Consider the following 20,562-nt stretch of genomic DNA (forward strand, 5'->3'; position numbering starts at 1 on the left):
GGTCAGTAGTTCAGTAAGTGTCAGACTGCAAATTTGAAGATCTGTGTATGATCCTCCAATCGCTCCTTGTTTTTTTTTTCTGCTCTTCATCACTTCTTTCACCTCTGGTTGAAATTTGTGTATATGAAAAATGCCAAATTGTACCATGGTTCAGAATCCACAATGTGTAGTTCCCCTGTAATCGGCAGGTTGAGTCAGTTCAATGGTCAGAGGAAGGCAAGAGTATACCATCTCCAATAGGACATCAGTAGGACATTACCTTGTTGAACATTGTGATGTTCAAACAAGTCATTGTGTCAAGGACAGCTTTACTAGGAATAGCCAAATAGAAGATCTGCTAAGAAACAGACAGACACATAGAAGTAGATGTAAAAAAAATGCTAACATTCCAAACAGTGTCCTCCCTCGGTGTTAACATGCATGCCCACCCTCCCACACTCACACTCACACACGCACCCACCCACGTGGAAGGGGGTGGGGGGGGGGGGTGAGGGGGATGAAGGAGAGAATCCTTGTTTCCTGCCAGCACTGCATGTTACAAACCAGTGAGAAGGGGACGAGGGGAGTGTATCACATGATGCACTAAGTAACAGTCTTTCTGCTGATTCTGTCTGTCCGGTCATACCAATATTATAGTGACTGTTTTGCCTTTCTCTGTTTATTGCGAGTGTTGTAAAGGGAACAAAACATATATCAAGTGAATGTTCAAGAGAAACAACTTGACATGTTTATCAATTTATGAGGGAATGTCTCTGGTAGAAGCTGGTTCCCAAATTAAGGATGCCCCTAGTATTGCCTCCAGTCGGCAAGAATGATGTCAGGTAGAATATATGGTGTGGAACAGAAACAGAAAGCAAACTGGCTATACCCCAAAGTATTCATTGTCTCTCTCTCAGGGCAAAATGCCTAAAATTGTCACCATCTCAACTACACACCATTCTGACTCTAAATGACATTGTTTGGAAACTTAACAGTTTATCATAATTGTCAGTTGCTCAGTTTGTCTAATATCTCGTGTCTCGTTGTTTATCTCATGTATGTAATTGTACCAGTTAAAAGGCTGTGTAATTTATTTTACAATAAAAACAATTATATTTTCAGATTTAATTGAACCATTGATTTTAGTGACAAAACAAACTTTGTATGTGCAGGTGGTGCTATCTGAAGAGAGAGGGGACTCCTTTTTTGAGCAATGGGTCCAAGTGTGCATGGTAGAAAGAGGTCATCCTAAATGCCCAGACAAAATGCTGCAACTCAGTGATCCTTTGAAAGTTGAAAGCCTTCTTACACAATTTAATTCAGCAGATAGTGACTTCAAAACCAGGTATATAAAAAAAGTCTTTCGGCATTCAGAGATTGAGTGCATGAAAACACCATCAATTGGTTTTCTTTCTATAAATAACAAAGAACTACTAGTATATATATTTATTTAAATGTATTGGATAGTTCTGTGTGAAATAAAATTAATGGAATGAGTAAAGGTAACAACTCTCTGTATACAGAATGAGATTTTCACTCAGCAGGCTTCTTTCATAGATTTAGGATTGTGCTCCTCTTTTTCCTGAGAGACCATAATTTAGCATTGCCCATTATATGTATTTACATAGAAGTACTGTACCATTATGATGACACATACAAAGTAGCTTAGTAACCGGTACATCCAGTGTTGTTAATATAAGAATTAAATTCCCTCACACTAGCAATTGTCTCGGCACAAAATCTACCACCAATCAAAAAGTACACAATAAATGATGTAGATGGAGATGCAAGCATAAACATTCCCAGGTGTGGCAATGTAGTTTTTAATTCTGGCAGAATTATGATTACAAGGCAAACAAGTTAGCGCATGATACACAGCAAGTTTTGTGTGGTGAAATTAATTAAGCTGATCTACTATGCAATAAATTTCAGCTGGTAATATTGAATACTCTGTTCAAAAATCACAAGAGAAGGAGGTGATGTACTTGGAAAAGGCCAGGAGACATGGGAGATTCCAGTTAGATTACTTCATGGTCAGGCAGAGATTCCAAAATCAGATATTGAATTGGAAGGTGTACCTGGAAGCAGATATAGATTCAGATCACAATTTAGTAATGATGGAAAGTTTTAAATTTTCATAACAAGGTTTTAAATTTTCATAACAAGTAATGATTACTGTTTTCTGATGTAATAAAGTCAGTGGTCTCCAATTATCTGGAATTCTGTTTGTGGTGCGAAAACTTTTTTCTCGAAATCTACCACTTCTAGCTTCCCTAAAAACAATTGCATTTCACATGACTTCTGGTCGGTTTGTATCGGCCTTGCTGGACAAATAATAGTTCTTTTCTGAACACAATTGTTGAAATCTGCTATGGACAGGAAAACATGAGCATCTCTTTTCTGTGAAACTAATAAAATTTCTGATGTTTGCAACTGTACCCATTTCTGAATTGTACTCCTCTTTATAGGATATGGATGTACTGTGTAACATTGGTATTGTGTATCCATTCCTACTACTAGAAATTTAATTCTAAGATGTATCCCAGCTTTATCAGTGGTTACTTCTACAGTAAATATACGATAAAATAAAGCTGTATTCATATTTGTTGTTGGTAAAATATGCTGCAACCTCTTGGGAAAGTCTCTTTGTGCTTGTTGTAGTGTTACGAGAATTTGGTGTGGATTACTAAAGTTGAATTCAACCGCCCGTGAGTAGCATTGTGTATTGCCTTACGTTATATCTCTATCTCTACTCTTGCGTCATACAATGTGTTCACTAGAGTGCGTAGTGATGTGGCTACTAGCACTTTTATCATCGAAACGACTCAAATGAGTTTGAATCTTCTCTAAATCACTATTCAAAACATTTCTGGTTCCACGTGCATACTGCTCTGATTCAGCTGTTAAATTTCTTACTGTTTTAGTCACATTGGATATTTCTTACTCCATATTCCCTATTTGTGTCTTGTGCCATTCCACTTTTGTTTGCGTATTCTCCTCTAATTCTTGTACACACTGAATCTTAATGCAGATGTTCTCAGTATCCTCATTATCTGGTGTCCCAAGTACCTTTTTTAATAGCTTTCCTCCTGCATCTAACCAACCTTGCTTCCTTCATACTAATGTTTGTGGTACAATTTTGGTTATCTGTTCCAACTGAGTCCTCAGTTTTTCATATGAGAGTTTAAATCCTGGTACTCGCTTTTCTTATCCTCCAACAGTCCTCCTCTGTTCACATATTTCTGTAATGCTACAAACTATCTTGTAGTGTTCTTACTTCATTTCTCACTTCCCAAACATCCAATGCAAACTCTGTTATCCAATTATGGATTGTTAGTAGGACATCTACTTTTCTAAGAACAGGAAGCCATTGTGTAGTGGTTGATTCTGCATTACATCTCCTTGGCAACAATATAGTAGTGCTACGCTCAGAAGAATTTTTCTTGCCAGCACCCTCGGCACATAACCTGAAAGAAAGGTAAACATCATCACTCCCCTCACTCCTTTAAAGAACTAACTAAAGACAAAACAGAATAAAAGAATGATACCAATGTAGTAACAACAATCATCATATTTGGCTTACACTGCAGAATCCTACTTTACTTACTCCTGGATGTAAGTGAATAAGGTATATCCTTCTTAGGTAGTTGCTTCTTTCATCCTTCTGATCTTTCATGATTGGTTGAAGAGATTTGTGGCAATGTGTCAACTACGCCCGTGAATGGTTTGATTCGACTTACGTGCACTATTGAAGTTCTTGTTGGTCATTGCAGTTTTATGTTGACCAGTGAAGTCATTTCAATAACTTGGCACTTAGCCAAAAATTTCTTAGTTTTGCCTATCAGAGTATAAGGTTTAGTTAACAATACCCATTGTCCTATTCTGTACTGTGGTGGTTTCTTGCTCTTTGCCCAATACGCTCTTGTTTTTCTAATGCTTTTGTATTGGCGCGTTTCACAATTTTCCAAATTGCTTTTAATTTCTTTGCAAATTCTTTCACTGCTTCACATTGTGCACCCAGTTTATGTTGGAGCACATCGAAAGGTGATAGCATTTTCCTACCATATACAACTTCGTATGGCGAGAGACCCTTTCCAGAATGAAATTTTCATTGTAGGCACAGACAACTAGGTTCAAGTAGACATCCCAATTTAAATGCTGTGAGTCAACGTGGTGGCTCAACATCATAGACAATGTTCAGTGAACTCTTTCAGTTCACCCGTTTGGTTGAGTATGAAACGGGCTGGTACGTAACTTCTTAATTTCTAATAACTGACATAGTTGTTTCAGTAGTTCAGGTACAAAATTTTTTCCCTGGTCTGTAATAATAGTTTCAGGTATACTGTACTTCAATAACCAAGTGTTCATCATTGATTGTTCTACTGTACTAGCCTTCTGATCAGGAATAGCTACCATAACCAAATAATGTGTAAAATGGTCCTAAATTGTTAAAACATATTTGTTCCCAGCAGGTGTTTTGTTAAAAGCTCCCAGAATGTCTAATCCTAAAAAAGTAAATGGTCTATCTGCTTCAGGTAGTTGTTGCAACTCAATCTTTTGATGACTTAATTCCGATCATTGCACGCATGGAACACAGTTTTTTACATATTGTGCTTCTTCATTGAAACGTGTCTTCCACCAGAATCTTCCAGCTACTGATCTATCCATTGTACGTTTACCTCCGTGACCTGATAGAACATGGTCGTGAGCCTGACGTAACATTTCTTGTCTCAGTGCTGCAAGAATGACAACGCATGGTCCACACTTTGTAGTTCTGCATAACAAGCCTTCTTGCATTTCAAACTGTGAGTGTGTTGGAAACAATGTGCAGCACTCTCTGTCAGCTAGTTGTGCCTTTATCCAGTTCATATCCAGTAAAGCTGCAACCTTCCTGCCTAACGCATCAGCATTTTTATTTGAAGCTCCCAATTTATGAATCATTTCATAATCAAATTCACTTAAATTAATTGTCCATCTGGCCAATCGACATGATGGATCCTTTAACCCTATAACCATCTGAGAGAAGCATGGTCCGTAACGACTTTGAATTGCCGACCGTACAAATAACAACGAAAGTATGAAATTCCGTATGTGACAGCTAGTGTTTCCTTCTTTGTTGTGGAATAATTTGTTTCTGCTTTATTTGACTGCCTGGAGGCATACACCCCTGGATGTTCATTTCCATCTACATTTTGACTTAATACACAACCCACCGTGATATTAGATGTGTCACATGCCAATATGAATTCACGTTCAAAATCAGGAAACACAAACACAGGATCTGACACTAAAATTTTCTTAAGTTTCTCAAAAGCCTCTTGACACTGTGGTGATCATTGGCAACCAACTCCTTTCTTAAGCAACATGGCTAATGGTCGTGTGATTTCAGCAAAACCCTTTACAAATTTACAGTAGTATTTACATAAATGAAGATAAGATTGCAATTGCTTAGTAGTAGTTGGCACTGGAAAATCACATATGGCTGATGTAAGTCTAGGATCTGTTATGACTCCATCTCTTGTAGTAATATGACCTAGATACGTTACTTGTGGTTGCGCAAAATGATGTTTCTCTACGTTTAAAGTAAGATGCTTCTAGTAACCTACTAAACACTTCAGTTAAACTTTTAATGTGTTATTCCATTGTTTTTGAATGTACTATTACATCATCCAGGTAGACAAAACATATTTTGGGTTTTAAACCATGAAGGACATCATCCAGTAGCCTTTGAAAAATAGCAGGAGCATTCTTCAGACCAAACGGCATTCTCTCATATTGGTAATGTCCAAAATTGGTTGTGAATGCGGTCTTAAGTCTATCATCTAGAAACACTTCTACTTGGCGGTAGCCGCTTTGAAGGTCTATCGTTGCAAAATGCTTACAATTTCCTAGGTTGTCTAATGTATCCATAATGTTAAGAATTGGATATGCATCCATTGTAGTTCATGCATTTAAAAACCAATAGTAGCAACAAAATCTATTATCATCAACTCTGTTTTTTTTTTTTTTTTTTTTTTTTTTTTTTGGGGGGGGGGACCACAACTATTTTGCTGGACCAGGCACTATCAGTATGTTCTATGATACCTTCACGCAGCTGCTGGTCAGTGAACTCATCTACAAGTGGTTGTAGATGCATTGCAATCCTATATGGCTTCTTATACACTGGTGAATTATCCCCTGTTCGTATACGATACTGTGTGATCAGTGTTGCTGGTAGTGGACCATTCAAATCAAATAAATCTGCAACAATAAAGCTTCCGTGCCTTCCTGTTCTTCATCCGTCAAGTGACTAACCTCGTTCTGTAGTACATCTGCATTAACGGATTGTTTGATGCCATGATCACCGTGTGATTCATCGATATCCTCTTCATTGACTACCTCTAAGCTCACTACAAGTAAACCTTTTGGGAGATACACTTCATCTACCCTGAAATTATCCACGCTAACTGGAATCATCAGTTCCCCATTAACATCTGATATGTGTGCAAGACTCCTCCTTATACAACAATGCATTTCATCCAATGTCTCATTGTTCTGCAGTGGCTCAAGCACACACAATCTTTCCTGTGGAACATCGCCATCTACTGATACATAAACTAACTTCCCTGTACCAGCAGGTACTTTGTCATGCATAACTATCCTTAACACATGTGTACACAGTTCATTTGGTAACATCTTAGCTAACAGTGCACCTTGCAACATTGTACAATTTACAGCTGTCATAACCATTGGAAACAAGCTTCCATAAAGTTCAACTGTGGGCTGTGGAAGAGTAATTTTAGCATGATACCTATCCAGGAAGTGAAGTTCAAGAATCACAGAATATCCTTGTCCCACAGACAGCAGTACTTTCATTTGCTCATAGAATTCCATATTTCCAATATGAAAAACAAGTTGTGTTGTCCCTAATGACACCACATCATTGTCTCCTACTCCATGTAAATTATACCTTGAAGTTGCCAGTCTTCTCCTACCTATGAGGTCTAGATTAACCACAGAAGTATTTGCGCCTGTATCGACCAAAAACTTATACCTCTTACTATTTATAATGCCCATCAAACAACAACCCGTCTCTGTCTTAAATTCTGCAGTATTTTGATTTACTGGGAATGCTTTCCAACGGACAAAACATTCCCGGTGTGGTTTAGTGCATCCTGCCATTTGTTTCTGCCATTCTGCTTTCTACTCCTACATTCATTCGCTTTATGACCAAAATGCCCACACCCGTAACATTGTAGGTGGTTGCATTGTGCTCTGATATGTCCCTTTTTTCCACAACAATAGCAAGTTTTTTCTGTAACAGACAACCATTTCTCTGTGCGTCCTCGCATCGCGCTATCTACTTCCTGCATATGCTTGGCAATATGCAATGCTGCATCCAAATCATCCAGATCTCCCGTCCTAAATCGTCATGAAAATTCTGCAGGTATACCCCTCAAAAACACATCAAAAGCCCTGTTCTCAGATTCCCACAGGATAACATGATCAGCGTCTGGATTTCCCATTAATTCATATGTCTGAGTGTCCACCTTACATATTTGGTCTGAAACATTTTCTACTGTTTCATTTCCTTTCAGATTTAACTCACTCAGTTGTTCTCTAAAAAACCTAGCACTATTCTGTTTACGGTACCTCTGCCATAAACCTTCAGCTAAATGCTTAAATGAGGTTGCTTTACCAAGTGTTTCATGTTACATGACATATGTCTTCACTTCACCCACGAGGCATAAATTAGCCTTCCTTAACATAACTGCATCTGACCAATTCCACTTTCTGGCTGTAGCCAAGACACCACTAATAAATACCGTGACAGCCTCGGTTGTCTTCCCAGAGAAAGGTGTAAACAAGTGAGCTACAGAAGAATCTATTGCAAAGTGACACTGCCCTACTAAAGATTTTGTTTCACCCAAACCTGGCTGTGAATTTTGTGCAGCTCACAAAACCTCTAATTGTGCCATTCATTCCTCATGATGCACTCTCTGCTAGCAAATGTGACACTTGATCTGTTAGTTTGGCTATTGCCTAACTGGTAGAAACCAATCTTGTGTCTGGCATTCTTGTGCAATTTACTACTGTCTTCTAAACCACAATACATAATAGATATGTGTGACACTACACCAGAACAGACAACAAAACAATACTATAATATGTAAATGACAATGAATTATGGCCGCCCGACCCTTTAACCACCTTAGATCAAACTACTTGACATCTTAATGTAACAGTTACCTACAGATGAAAATAGCGGAGTCGACACTTCTGACTCCAATTTACAGAAGGGCTGAGTGGATGGTGCCTCTGCATGATGTCAGTAATCATCAGGAAGTGCTCGTGGCACTAAGAAAACATTATTATTCAGTGAATCGTTTATTTTGACAACTTTTACAAAGTGGGGTGCACTGTTGGCTGTAGTTGCCTCCTGTCCTGGTCACAGACTCTTGGTGTCGGACGCTGCACTAGTCCTTGCGCCTGTGTCGTAGCAAGATGTCATTCCTCTTGTGTCGATACAGATGCTTACCCCAGCCTGGTACAGCATGGATGGCCGCTACTGGCTGAGGGAGTGTACTTGATCCCACTCCATGCTGCTTCTTCCCTGGACCACCCCATCCGCGGTGTGGTGTAGTCGGCAGGCATTGAACCCAGTACTGCCTGCCTGGTAGGCCCCGCACTTGGAGGTGCTTAGGCATTGTGCAAATTTATATTAAAAAATGTAATTAATTAAACAAATCAATTTTTTCATACTTTTATCATTTTGATTCCTTATAGATTTTTAAACAAATACAGTGTCTTTCACTTTTAACTTACATCGATTCCTGTATTCTCTATGCTGTTGAGATTTATCCCATTTGATTATATTCGTCTTCTTCCGCCATAATTATTTCTCATTCTTGACCATGGATACAATAAGGATTCTTCTGGTGCAGGCGGCTACAGTGACATGATATTGGGATAATGCATGGAAGAAAAGAAAGCTTTCATGGTTTTGCACTAAATGAACTCTCACACTTCATACTTTCATAGGATTATTATCCAGACAACACATTGTATCACAAGAAATGTCTTCTTGCCACAAGAACTGAAGACAGAGTGTCTCTCTCTCTCAAAAAAAAAAAAAGTTTCCATCATTTGTCTTTCACCTTCCGGCGTAGCAAAATATCTCTTTGCCGATGCTCACAGTGGCCGCACTAGTGATTATTGACTTTTATTATCATAGCATGTCGGGGCTTTTCCTTTATGTACCTATACACCGTACCGGATAGTGGTCCACCAGGATCCATGGTCGTCATCTTCCATCCCATCATCCCACACCCAGAGAGTACAGCACCTGGTACTGCACTGCTGCTGGTAGTTCATCAGCTCTCCCTTAAGTAGTGGTTGGTGTGACAGAACATGAAGTTCATCAGTGGAGTTCAGCTCTGTGACAATCCACACAATCTATGGCTGGCTGGTACTGCGCTGGTTGATCTGAGACAACACTTACTAAAACAGCATGGTCATGGAACAGAATGTCATCGACATGGACTGCATGATTCCCATTGACCTGGACCATACTCACCTACTTCGAGCTGGGGCTTGTGTATTTCAAAAGCTCTCCGCAGCCCTGTGATGTGCGGTTTACTATCGATGACCGCTCATGTGGCCTCGGTATTCTGCTACCCTTGCTTTAATTCTCTAATAGCAGTTAGTTAAATTGGTCCACGAGTCCAGAATGAGATTTTCACTCTGCAGCGGAGTGTGCGCTGATATGGTCTATGAGTGTTTTCCCTAGCCTTGTCTATTGCTTCTTGTGGCATCCCACCGCACAAATGAGCGTGTGTGTTATTTTGCTTAGTCCCTGTCCTTTTCTGTTTTCCTGCTGTGTGTGCTCCCTATCACTCAGCAACTGCAGAGTTGCAGACTGTGCTGTCCGTCCATCTTGCATCACCGTACTTCCTGGTCCGCCACTAATCATGGAATAACCAGCCTATGTTACATCGAGGTGGTTGACCTACATTAAAAATTTTATAACTTGGAACCCGTATTACTCTGTGCTGTAACGAAACTTAACATCAAAATTGGGGATCACAAAGTGATGAAATTAAAGAATTCTTCTACCTAAGCAGCAAAATAATCCGCGATGGACAGAGCAAAGAGGACATGAAAAGCAGACTAGCACTAGCAAAAGAGCATTGTTTGCCAAGAGAACTCTACTAGTATCAAACATAAACCTTAATTTCAGGAAGAAATTTGTGAGAATGTACATTTGTAGCACTGCATTCTATAGTAGCGAAACATGGACTGTGGGAAAACTGGAACAGAAGAGAATCGAAGCATTTGAGATGGTGTGCTATAGACAAATGTTGAAAATTAGGTGGACTGGTGAGTTAAGGAATGAAGAGGTTCACCACAGAATTGGCAAGGAAAGGGTATGGAAAACACTGGTAAGAAGGGATAGTATAGCAGGACACCTGTGAAGACATCAGGGAATAACGTCCACGGTAGCTGTGATGGGTAAAAACCGTAGAGAAAAACAGAGAATGGAATCCATTGCAGCAAATAATTGAGGACGTAGATACCAATTGGTATTCTGAGGTGAAAAGGTTGGCGCAGGAGAAGAATTCATGATGGGCTGAAAAAGCAACAAAAGAAAGGAGAGAAAACAGAAAAAGATGATTTGTCTGTTGTCAGTACTGACATTCATCTTGAAAGTAAGTACTGGCTAGCAATTCTGTCTCACAGTTTTATAGTCCTTGAGAGAAGGTTCCTGTTTTCCTTTTGTAATGAAACATAGAGAGGGCGGCATTCATGTTAGTGATAGCAGAGCTATTAGTATATGTTTCCATTTTTTAAAATTTACTCAGTGATTTCATTTTTAAGAATACAGGAGACTCCTATTTATCCAAAATGATCGGGATGGTGGTCGGTTCAGATACCAAAAATTTCGGATAAACCAAAGTCCCCATTTTCACGTGTGAAACACCCCAAATTGCATCAATACTAGAAAATGTGATTGTAAAACATGCGTAGGGTACATAGAATGATATTGATATGGTTGTGAATAAGCTGCACGTTTTTGACTGAAAAAGTTGTGCTGACATTTAAAGAAGGTGCCAGAGTATGTTTGAAAACTCAAAGTTTTTAAATGCTGAATAACAAAGCTCATTTATTTCTTCTTACAGAAAAAATACGTCTTATTTGGCAACAGGAAAAAACGGGAGTTTTCATTTTATTACCTTCTCTTTTGAATAAAAAATAAACTACTGTACAAAACTATGAAACAAATGTAGAGGAAAAAAAAAAAACTTTTAACTTATGGACATTGAAGTTCTAGGGCATTTCATTAGAATTTATTTTTTGGTAAAAAAGTCTGTAATGGTTTTTTGTTTTTGGTTTGAGAAACTTTTGTTGCGGCAATATATCTCCAATGTTGGAAAAAAAATGATTTCGGGATAAGTTGCCTCCTCCTGCAGGCTGATTTACTCCAGGGCAGTTTGGATCACTTCATAACCAACTGTGTGAGGACTCTTTTTTTTTCTCTTCTTCATCATCAGAGACATATTCTTCTGACACTTTCTGATTGGTGGCAATTTGGATGATATCTTTCTCAGTCAAATCAAAATAGTAGTTTTCCATTCACTCTTCAATGTCTTCGAAGTTCGCGTCTTCGCAGCCAGGTAGCTTCTCCAGTAAATTCACCAAAATTACGTCATTTTCATCAGTTTCTGGCATGTCAGCTTGAGTTTCAGTGTTGCCCCCTTCTTCCCATCACTGATGAGTTGCCTTATGATCTAAGAGTTTTTTCCAAGACATAATGAGAGAATTTGGAGGAATGAGATTCCAAGCTTCAGCAATCCAATGAATGACTCTTGAAACATCGATTTTTTTAAGAGCTTGCACAAAATCTTCAGCATCAATCACACTGATTAAGTATTCCAGCAGCTTGTGTCTGTAATGTTTTTTCATTGTCTCAAGAACACCATGGTCCATTAATTGACATAGAGACATGGTGTTTGATGGGAGAAACACAACTTTGATATCCCCATCGTGTTGATCATCTGGGTGAGAAGGAGCGTTGGCCACAATAAGTAGCACTTTTCGAGAAAGTCAGTTTTGCTCTGTGTATTTTTCTACAGCTGGAACAAACTCTGTATGGAACCATTTTTTAAAGATGGCACCATTCATCCATGCCTTACACTGATCCGTGTACCACAATGGCAAAGGTTTATCAGCTGGTTGCCATCTAAATGCTCTTAGTTTGTTGGATTTACCAATTAAAAAAAGTCGCAGTGTATGATTGCCAGTGACAAGGACAGTAACTCTTTCTTTGATTTTTTTTATACCTGGATGCCGTTTTTTTTCTTTTTAGAGGCAAGGGTTTTTGTTAGGAATATTTTGTAATTCAACCTGGTTTCATCCCAGTTGTAAAGCTGATCATCAGTATAACCTCCTTTGTCGATGATAGTGTGCAGTTTCTTCTTAAAATCAGCGATAGCGGCTTCATCCCTGGATAATGATTCGCCACTGATGGCAATTTTACAATTGCCATGCTGCTTCTTGAATCGATCCAGCCAGCCATCACTTCCGAGGAATTCTTGCTCCTTTCCTTCAGTCAGCTCATAAAAAGTCATCGCTTTTTGATGAAGTAGAGGACCTGAAACTGGCACACCTTTGGCCCTTATTTGTTCCTGCCATAAAAACAGGGCCTCTTCTGACTGAGGATGTTCGCCTTTTCCCATTGTTTTTGTGGATTTCACTGCGCTGTCTGACATTTGGCCGGAACAAAATTTTTCAATTCCTGATCGATTTGTCTTCCAATCAGTAATCGTACTCCTACCGACTTTCAAATCCGCATCAACTTTTGCGGGCGGCTCATCAGAATCAGTTCTTTGTAAAGCGCGAAGCTTTTGTTCCAACAAGATCACATTATTTTTTTCATTTTGCACCCGCAGTCACATTCAGTGTTTTTTTTACCGACACTCGACTGATTCTTTTTTGGTTTTTGGCCACTTTTATCTCTGGACATTTTAAATCGTGGAGCACGAGCATGAAATGTTAAATCAAAAACACACAGGCGCATGACTTGACAACACTCGAGACGCACTAGACAAAGTGCTTGACTTTTGAAACCAGGTTGTGGCAGCCATCGAATGAGAAAATTCAATACATCTGTCCGCTCTCCCCTGCCCTACCCAAGCCCTTGTACGTTCACTTTTAAAGTGTTAAATGCTCGGCTTCGTCTGATGTACCTACAACAGGCGGAAAGTGTTTGGCGCCGCACTCTCATTGTCGATTTCGACAGGCCTACGTCGTGCTACATAGAGCAATACTGTATGTACTGTACTTCCAAGGAGTTCCAGTAGATGGCAGTGGTATGACACCATGCAATATGAACAAGACAGACACTAAGACTTCAACCAACACATGCACAAATTGAAAACACTCGGGCGTTTGACATGTGCCAGTGCACTGATTAGCAGTAGACTGCCGAAAAACACCAGCAAATGCATGGCTCAAGTTGAAACTTGTCATCTGTCAGTCTAGCTAGCCAAAAGCATAGCTGTGTGATGCATCAGACAGCGTTGATTTGAGCCGCGAAAATCGGCAAATTTTTTTCGGATAAAGCGGATTTCAGATGAACTTGATTCGGATAAACAAGAGTTTACTGTGTTTTCCTTTGACTTACAAACTCATGTTATCTATCAGAAATACCTCTCACAGTGCTGATAACATGATGACAAATACAATGCTTTCCTTAACACATTTCTCATGCTCTTTGAGAGTTGTTTTCCATTAGAACGTTCTAAACAGGGTATTAGCAGTAAAAGCCAGCCTGGGTGGCTGACTAGTGGATAAGGATATCATATAGAACAAAGCAGGGATTATATCAAAATGTTTGAAGTAGTCACAATCAAGCTACAGTTTGGAGTAGTCATAATCAAGCTACAGTAGCCCATTTCAAATAGTATTGTAAGGTACTTAAAAATGTTATTAGGAAGGCAAAGAGTATGTGGTACACAAATAGAATAGCTAATCCACAGGATAAAATTAAAACCATATGGTTAGTTCTGAAGGACATGTCTGGTCAGTAGCACAAGGTTGACGATATAAAGTCAGTTCGTAGTAAAAAAATTTTCTGTTACTAATTAGTCAGGTATATGTACAGTATTTAACAATCATTTTCTGAGCATTGCTGGTAAATTAATACAAGGAATCATATAACTCTCTTGGAAAATGCCTTTCTGAGATTGATGTCTGAAATACTCCTCTGTGATATTGACAAGGGTTAGATGGAGTCAATAATTAAATAACTGAAGACTAAGGGTTCTCATGGATATGATGGAGTGTCTAGCAGTATATTAAAGTACTACCGGTATGCTGCGTATGTTAGCCCTGTACTTAGCCCTATTTGTAATTTTTCCTTTAAGAATGATCAGTTTCCTGACGACTAAAGTACTCAGTAGTTAAGTTGCTTTATAAAAAGGGAGAGAGGGATAATGTAGACAACTTCAGACCTATTTCTATGCCACCAGTGTTTGCTAAAGTTATTAAAAATGCTGTGTATGTAAAGATAATTGATCATTTTATATCACATAATTTGCTATCAAATGTACAGTTCGGCTTTAGAAGTCTTTAACAACTGAAAATGCTATATTCTCTTTTCTCTGTGAGGTGCTGGATGGATTAAACAAAAGGTTTCGAATGCTAGGCATATTTTTTGATTTAACTAAGGCGTTTGAATGTGTTGATCACTAAATATTGCTCCGGAAGTTGGACCATTATGGAATACGGGGAGTAGCTCACAATAGGTTCACCTCTTTCTTTAACAACAGACAGCAAAATGTCATTTTCACAGTGTTGAGAATGGCTGTCATGTGGGGGGGGATCAGTATTGGGGCCACTCCTGTTTATTATCTATATAAATGATATGCCCTCTAGTATTACAGGTAATTCTAAAATATTAATATTTCTGTTTGCTGATGACACTAGCTTGGTTGTAAAGAATGTTATGTGCAACATTGGCTCTGTTTCAAATAGTGCAGTTCATAACATGCTTGTAGAAAATAAACTAACTCTAAATCACAGTAAGACTCAGTTTTTACAGTTTCTGACACACAATTCAACAAAATCCGATGTTTTAATTTCACAGAATGGGCATATGATTAATAAACTGAACAGTTCAAATTTCTATGTTTTCAGATAGATAGTAAACTGTCGTGGAAAGCCCACGTTCAGGATCTTGTTCAGACTTATAGCTGCTATTTTTACTATTTGAATGGTACCTGAAGTAAGTGATTGTTCGACATGAAACTTAGTTTACTTTGCTTATTTTCAGTTGCTTATGTTGTATGGTATTATATTTTGGGGTAACTCTTTGCATTCTCAAAGGATATTTTTTACTCAGAAACAGACGGTTCGGGCAATAAGTGGTCTAAGTTCGCGAACCTCTTGTTAGTCCCTGTTCAGTAGTCTGGATATCCTGACATTGACCTCTCAATATATATATTCTTTACTGTAGTTTCTTGTTAACAATATCAGCTTATTCCAAAGAATTAGCAGCTTTCACTCAGTTAATACTAGGCAAAAATCCAATCTGCATTTAGATTGCACTTCCGTAACTCTTGTGCAGAAAGGTGTGCAGTATACTGCTGTTTCCATATTCAGTGAGCTACCACAAGAACTCCATGTGGATTCAAATTGAAATTGAAGAGTTTCCTCATGGGTCACTCCTTCTATTCTGCCAAGGAGTTCCTTGAAAAATTAAGCTGATTCCTATGTTATATTGTTGATTGCGTTTACTTAAACTTATGGCTTGACTTTTTTTGGGTTCATAAACATTTTATTTTATATGTTATTACTTTTATGTTGTAATTTCATGTACTGACATGTTCCATGAGCTTGGAGATTTGCTCCTCAATGTGGCCCTACAGAACTAGGTGTGTAAATAAAAATAAATAAAATAAATTGAAGCTAAACTGAAATTTTATGAACCAGAAGGATTGCCTTTGGGGAATCAAAAGGTAGACTTTCTTGGTAACAGATACTGTTAGCAGACAACACACTAAAAGTCAAATTTTATCAAAAATTTAATTATCTAATTCAAAAAATATGGTCTGTGATAGGACCTAGAGTGCAGATTATCCTAAGTTATGAACCTTAACAGTATGCTTTGTAAAATATGCTTTTGTAATAAATAAGTAAAATAAAAATGTAGTGGGCTTCAGTTGGATATTGTCTACTGAGGCCTCATCCATTGTAATGTGTTTAACCAGTCCATGTAAACGGTACCACCTGACTTGTATTGCTTTTTGGTGGAGAGAGAACTCAATATTGATATTCTTACCAGTGATTTGAGGCCAATAGGGTCTGGGGGAAGCACATCAGCTGTGATGTTCTGGATCAAACTGACAAGTGACACCTGTGGAGTAGGGTGGCACGTTAAAGGCCTCTGCAGCTACTAGCACCACAGGTGATGGCAGGCACTCCAGATTGCCATCTCCCAATATATCATTGGGTCTGTAGCTGTGACTTTCATCGTCACAGTTGGTAGATGGTGTGCCCACCTTCAACCACGATGATAAGTTTGTGCTGGTCCTTTTGTCCCTCAAGGTGCCCAGGTTACAGACAGGTGTGCAATTGTAAATATGGGCCCAGTAGGAAGAGTGCATCCTGAAGTGAGAAAACTGCTGTGACTCCTGCACTGGTAGTGCTGGTTTGTGGGTTTGCAGCAAAATCAGGTGCTGCTAGCCACTCTAGCAGTGTATCTGGGCTGAGGCCATTGAAGGAAATGGACCTGTTCGCACTTATAAATTGTTGATAATGTCTTTGGCAGACATGCTCTTTAGGGATTTTCTTGTGTGGACTGTGAAAGGTCTCCACTGCTTTGACTTCACTCTTAAAGGTTGGATGGAAAGTGAGGTGGTGATGTGCTCTGTACTGTTCCTGTGGGAACAGTCTGAAAATATGAATATTGTGAATTGGGGACCATTATGAGACACAGTGGTTTTGGTTGCTTTTTTCACTGCTTTGTGATATTATAGAAAATATTTACCAGGTGTCTCTGACTTCTTGTAAATATTCTCAGCCATAGAATGTGAAAAGACTGTCTCCGCAGCTGAAGTCTCTTTTATATTGGCAAGTAATGAGAAATTCAGGTCTTGTACGTATCATGCAAGAATTCATATTCAGATTTTCAGTGTACCTGCCTTACTTCTCTGTATCAGTTAGAACTTATGTCACTTTTTTCCCCCCAACACTTGGTTGCATTAAAATGTATTGTGATATCTCCAGACTAATTATGCTTTCTGGTTCTTTAGAGCATTTAGTGATCTTCTAATAACGGAGAGAAACTGTGCAGAGAGAGAGAGACAGAGAGAGAGAGAGAGAGAGAGAGAGAGAGAGAGAATGTACAGCTGTTACCACAGTAGAAATCCTCTCACTCTGTAAATGGGCTTAAGATGTTAAATTGATTATGTAATATATATTTACAGAGAGTTATTTACATTTCTTTATATGTTTTGTGAATAAAAGGTCATGTAACTTCCTGGCAGATTAAAACTGTGTGCTGGACCGAGACTCGAACTCGGGACCTTTGCCTTTCGCGGGCAATTGCTCTACCATCAGTGCACACTCTGCTGCAGAGTGAAAAATCTCATTCTGAAAAGGTCATGTGTTAGAGATTGTGGGGAGGGTGGCCATTGGGGGAGTAGAAAAAGAAAGGAAAGAGGAGAAAAACATGAACAGCCGGTGACTTGAAAATACTGAAATGTAGAGTGTTTTTTATGCTTTTTTCAGCCAAGTAAAGTGGCATGAAGTTTGCTTGAATGTGCCCAGTGCAATCAATGAGGTACTGCAAGCATGGGAACATGGAATAGTCTCTGCAACAGATGTCAAACGCATTTTGGATGCCATGCGAAGCCGAATGGCATGTTTGCCTGTCTGTGCTGCTACATGGCTTTGTAGTTACATGCAGGTATGTATGGTTTCCTTTTTTTTTCTTTTTTCTATGCAATAAAGAGTATTTTGGTCAAATGCACTGAATAAAATTTCTTTTGAGGTTGATTGTTTTTAGAGGTTTATACTAAATTAGCTTAGTTTCCAGAGTCCTTTTCACTGATGGTATCTTGAGTTGTCTTTGAGCAATGTTTCAGTGAGTTTCTTACCTGATATTTTCAGGAAAACTGATAGGTTAATGTGGAATGCGATCTTTTATTTCTTTGGAAATGCAACCTCTTCTGACAAGGGAGTACTGGGGAGAGCCAGCTGTGTGTGTCTGGAAGGTGTATATGTGATGGTGGATGGTCCACAAGTCAAATCCTGATGCTGTCTGTCCTTTCTGTTCCACGTCAGTGCCACTCTTTGGTGTGAGTGTTCTGGATGTGCTTGCACAAATAACGAGCCTCCACATAGAATTAAACTAAAAACCACCGGCTAGGATCATGTCCCAAAGGCACCTAATACTTCAGCAGTGTGATCATACCATAGAAATACTCAGACAACTCCAGCAGAACATGGTACATAAAAAACATTGTCTGTTGCAGGAACCGTGTGACCACATCACAAGATGAATATGTCAAATGTACGATCTCTTGTGGGACAATGTTTTCCAATATAACCACCACATAACGTCACTGGAGATGTGTTTAATTTGACCAAGTAATGCATGTCATTTGTTCCACAAGCCAGTTGTGATCATATATATATTTGATGAACACGTACCACATTTAAACTGCAGCTTGCCTGAATCCATTTGAATTGACTTTAAAATCATACAAATACATAACAGTAGTATAAATTTTTGCAGGACACGGTAAAAGTCTAGACTTAAATGTTTCCTGTAGCAGTGTTGTCAGTGTGCACTGTTAGGTATGATGGGAGTGAAAGGGGACATGTCAGCTGCTGGTTCTATGCAGCCAGTGAGAGAGGTGTGCAGACAATAAGTTTGGAAGCAAGAAACATTGTAACATTCTCTCATCTGTATAAAAGTGAAATCCAATACGTATTCAGCATAAGAAGAAGCTGTGTTCTCATGTCTAACCGTAACAACCACGTCAGAAATTGCGACATATTTGGGTGGAGTGGCTAAATATTTGTGACAACAAAGATATAAATTTCATGGCTGTGCTACTAGGATGATGGTGATGATAAAAGGAGTGATACCCCAGATGACATGCCTCGAAAATGAAAAAGGTAGTGAAGATAAAAATTAATGTAAACCATTTCCTTTTGTTTATTTTATTTCTCCTTGTATTATCAAAATGTAGGCAATCAGTAAATGGCCTGAGTTTAGAATAGGTATAATGCTAATGTTTTAGGCAGATACTTTGTGAGTGATATAGTTTCTAATTTTGATTAGTCTGAGTATGTTTAAAATAAAGTTTTCTCAAGGAGCCTCTTAAAAGAAGGGAAAGGGGGGGGGGGGGGGGGCGCATCGTACATTCATGGTCAACTTTAATACGGGTAAATACGGTACAATCATCCAATACAATATTTGAGACTGAGAGCATTTAGTGACTTGCAATAAAATTCCACATAATTTCAAACCTTTATGAAGATTTTACTCACTGACATGCCCACAAAATAGTGAAAGGAAAAAGTTTATCAATTACTACATTTTTGTTGTTCATGCAGTAAGACCTCAGCATCCGTCATGACACTTTAATTTCTTTTTTCTTTACCACTAACCCTATTTGCAAAACATTTAGCAGACAATACCCACATATGCCACTGAATGTACTTGCAAAATTTTGCTTGGTACGACACAAGTACAAGAGATACATCATTAACATTGAGATGCACAAAAAAACCAGCTTTTGCATAAAATGTAGCACAAATTGCTTAGACTACAATCATCCAGTGTTTGATAATGATTGCACCTGGGAACTTCCAAAAAACTTTAAACAAAATTGCAAACCTTTTTTCAACTTTTTCTCACTTACAGGCATAATGTCAAATATTTAACACATTAACTCATTTGTAACGTAATCAGAGTAGCCTCTGTGAATGCACAGGGAAGTGGAAACTAGTATTCATGTTTACAGAGGCTGGGCATGTTGCCTAAGGGGAATACAGTGACCGCATTGTAACGAGTTGCTGTGTTATATACTCAAGTCATCTGGTGATGATTTCCTAAGAAGCTGAAATCATAATAATATTATTTATGTTACCAGAGGCTGCAAAATGTAATCAGATATTTAAATTATCATATTTCAGCATCATTCTTATAGTGAAAACTCCAGCACTGACTTTTCTGCAAGATTCTGAATGTAATTGTTCCAAGAAAGCTTTTTTCATATGTCTTCAGTCCAAAAAGTTTATAATTTTGGCTTCACTGTGTATTCAACCATCTTATGATAATAAAATGTCATTTTTACAAGAGTTATGCATCAGAAACTGCAGTTACCATACTTCACGACCATCAAGCAACAGTCTGCCTTTCGTAAGACAGACATTGATTGCATATATTTCCACCAAGCAGAATTAGTTGGGGATTAGGATATGGTTTTTCATTTTCATAAAGTATGAGTTGGTAGACTGTTAGAACAGACAGTGTTCAAAGGCAGCGAGTACATGGGATGGTTGTGTATATGGGCATGACGTAGCAAG

General features: G+C 38.6%; 1 protein-coding gene across 1 annotated transcript in view; it reads left to right on the plus strand.

Moving 5' to 3' along the window:
• The window catches only part of LOC124794817 (mediator of RNA polymerase II transcription subunit 24), a 149,414-nt gene that overhangs the window by 66,350 nt on the left and 62,502 nt on the right, over nt 1–20,562 (plus strand). Inside the window, exons 11-12 of the mRNA XM_047258476.1 lie at nt 1,152–1,324; nt 17,752–17,929. Of these exons, the coding sequence (XP_047114432.1) occupies nt 1,152–1,324; nt 17,752–17,929 (351 nt within the window). The remainder of the gene's footprint in view (nt 1–1,151; nt 1,325–17,751; nt 17,930–20,562) is intronic.

This window comes from Schistocerca piceifrons, chromosome 4 (genome assembly GCF_021461385.2).
Source record: "Schistocerca piceifrons isolate TAMUIC-IGC-003096 chromosome 4, iqSchPice1.1, whole genome shotgun sequence".
Taxonomy (NCBI): domain Eukaryota; kingdom Metazoa; phylum Arthropoda; class Insecta; order Orthoptera; family Acrididae; genus Schistocerca; species Schistocerca piceifrons.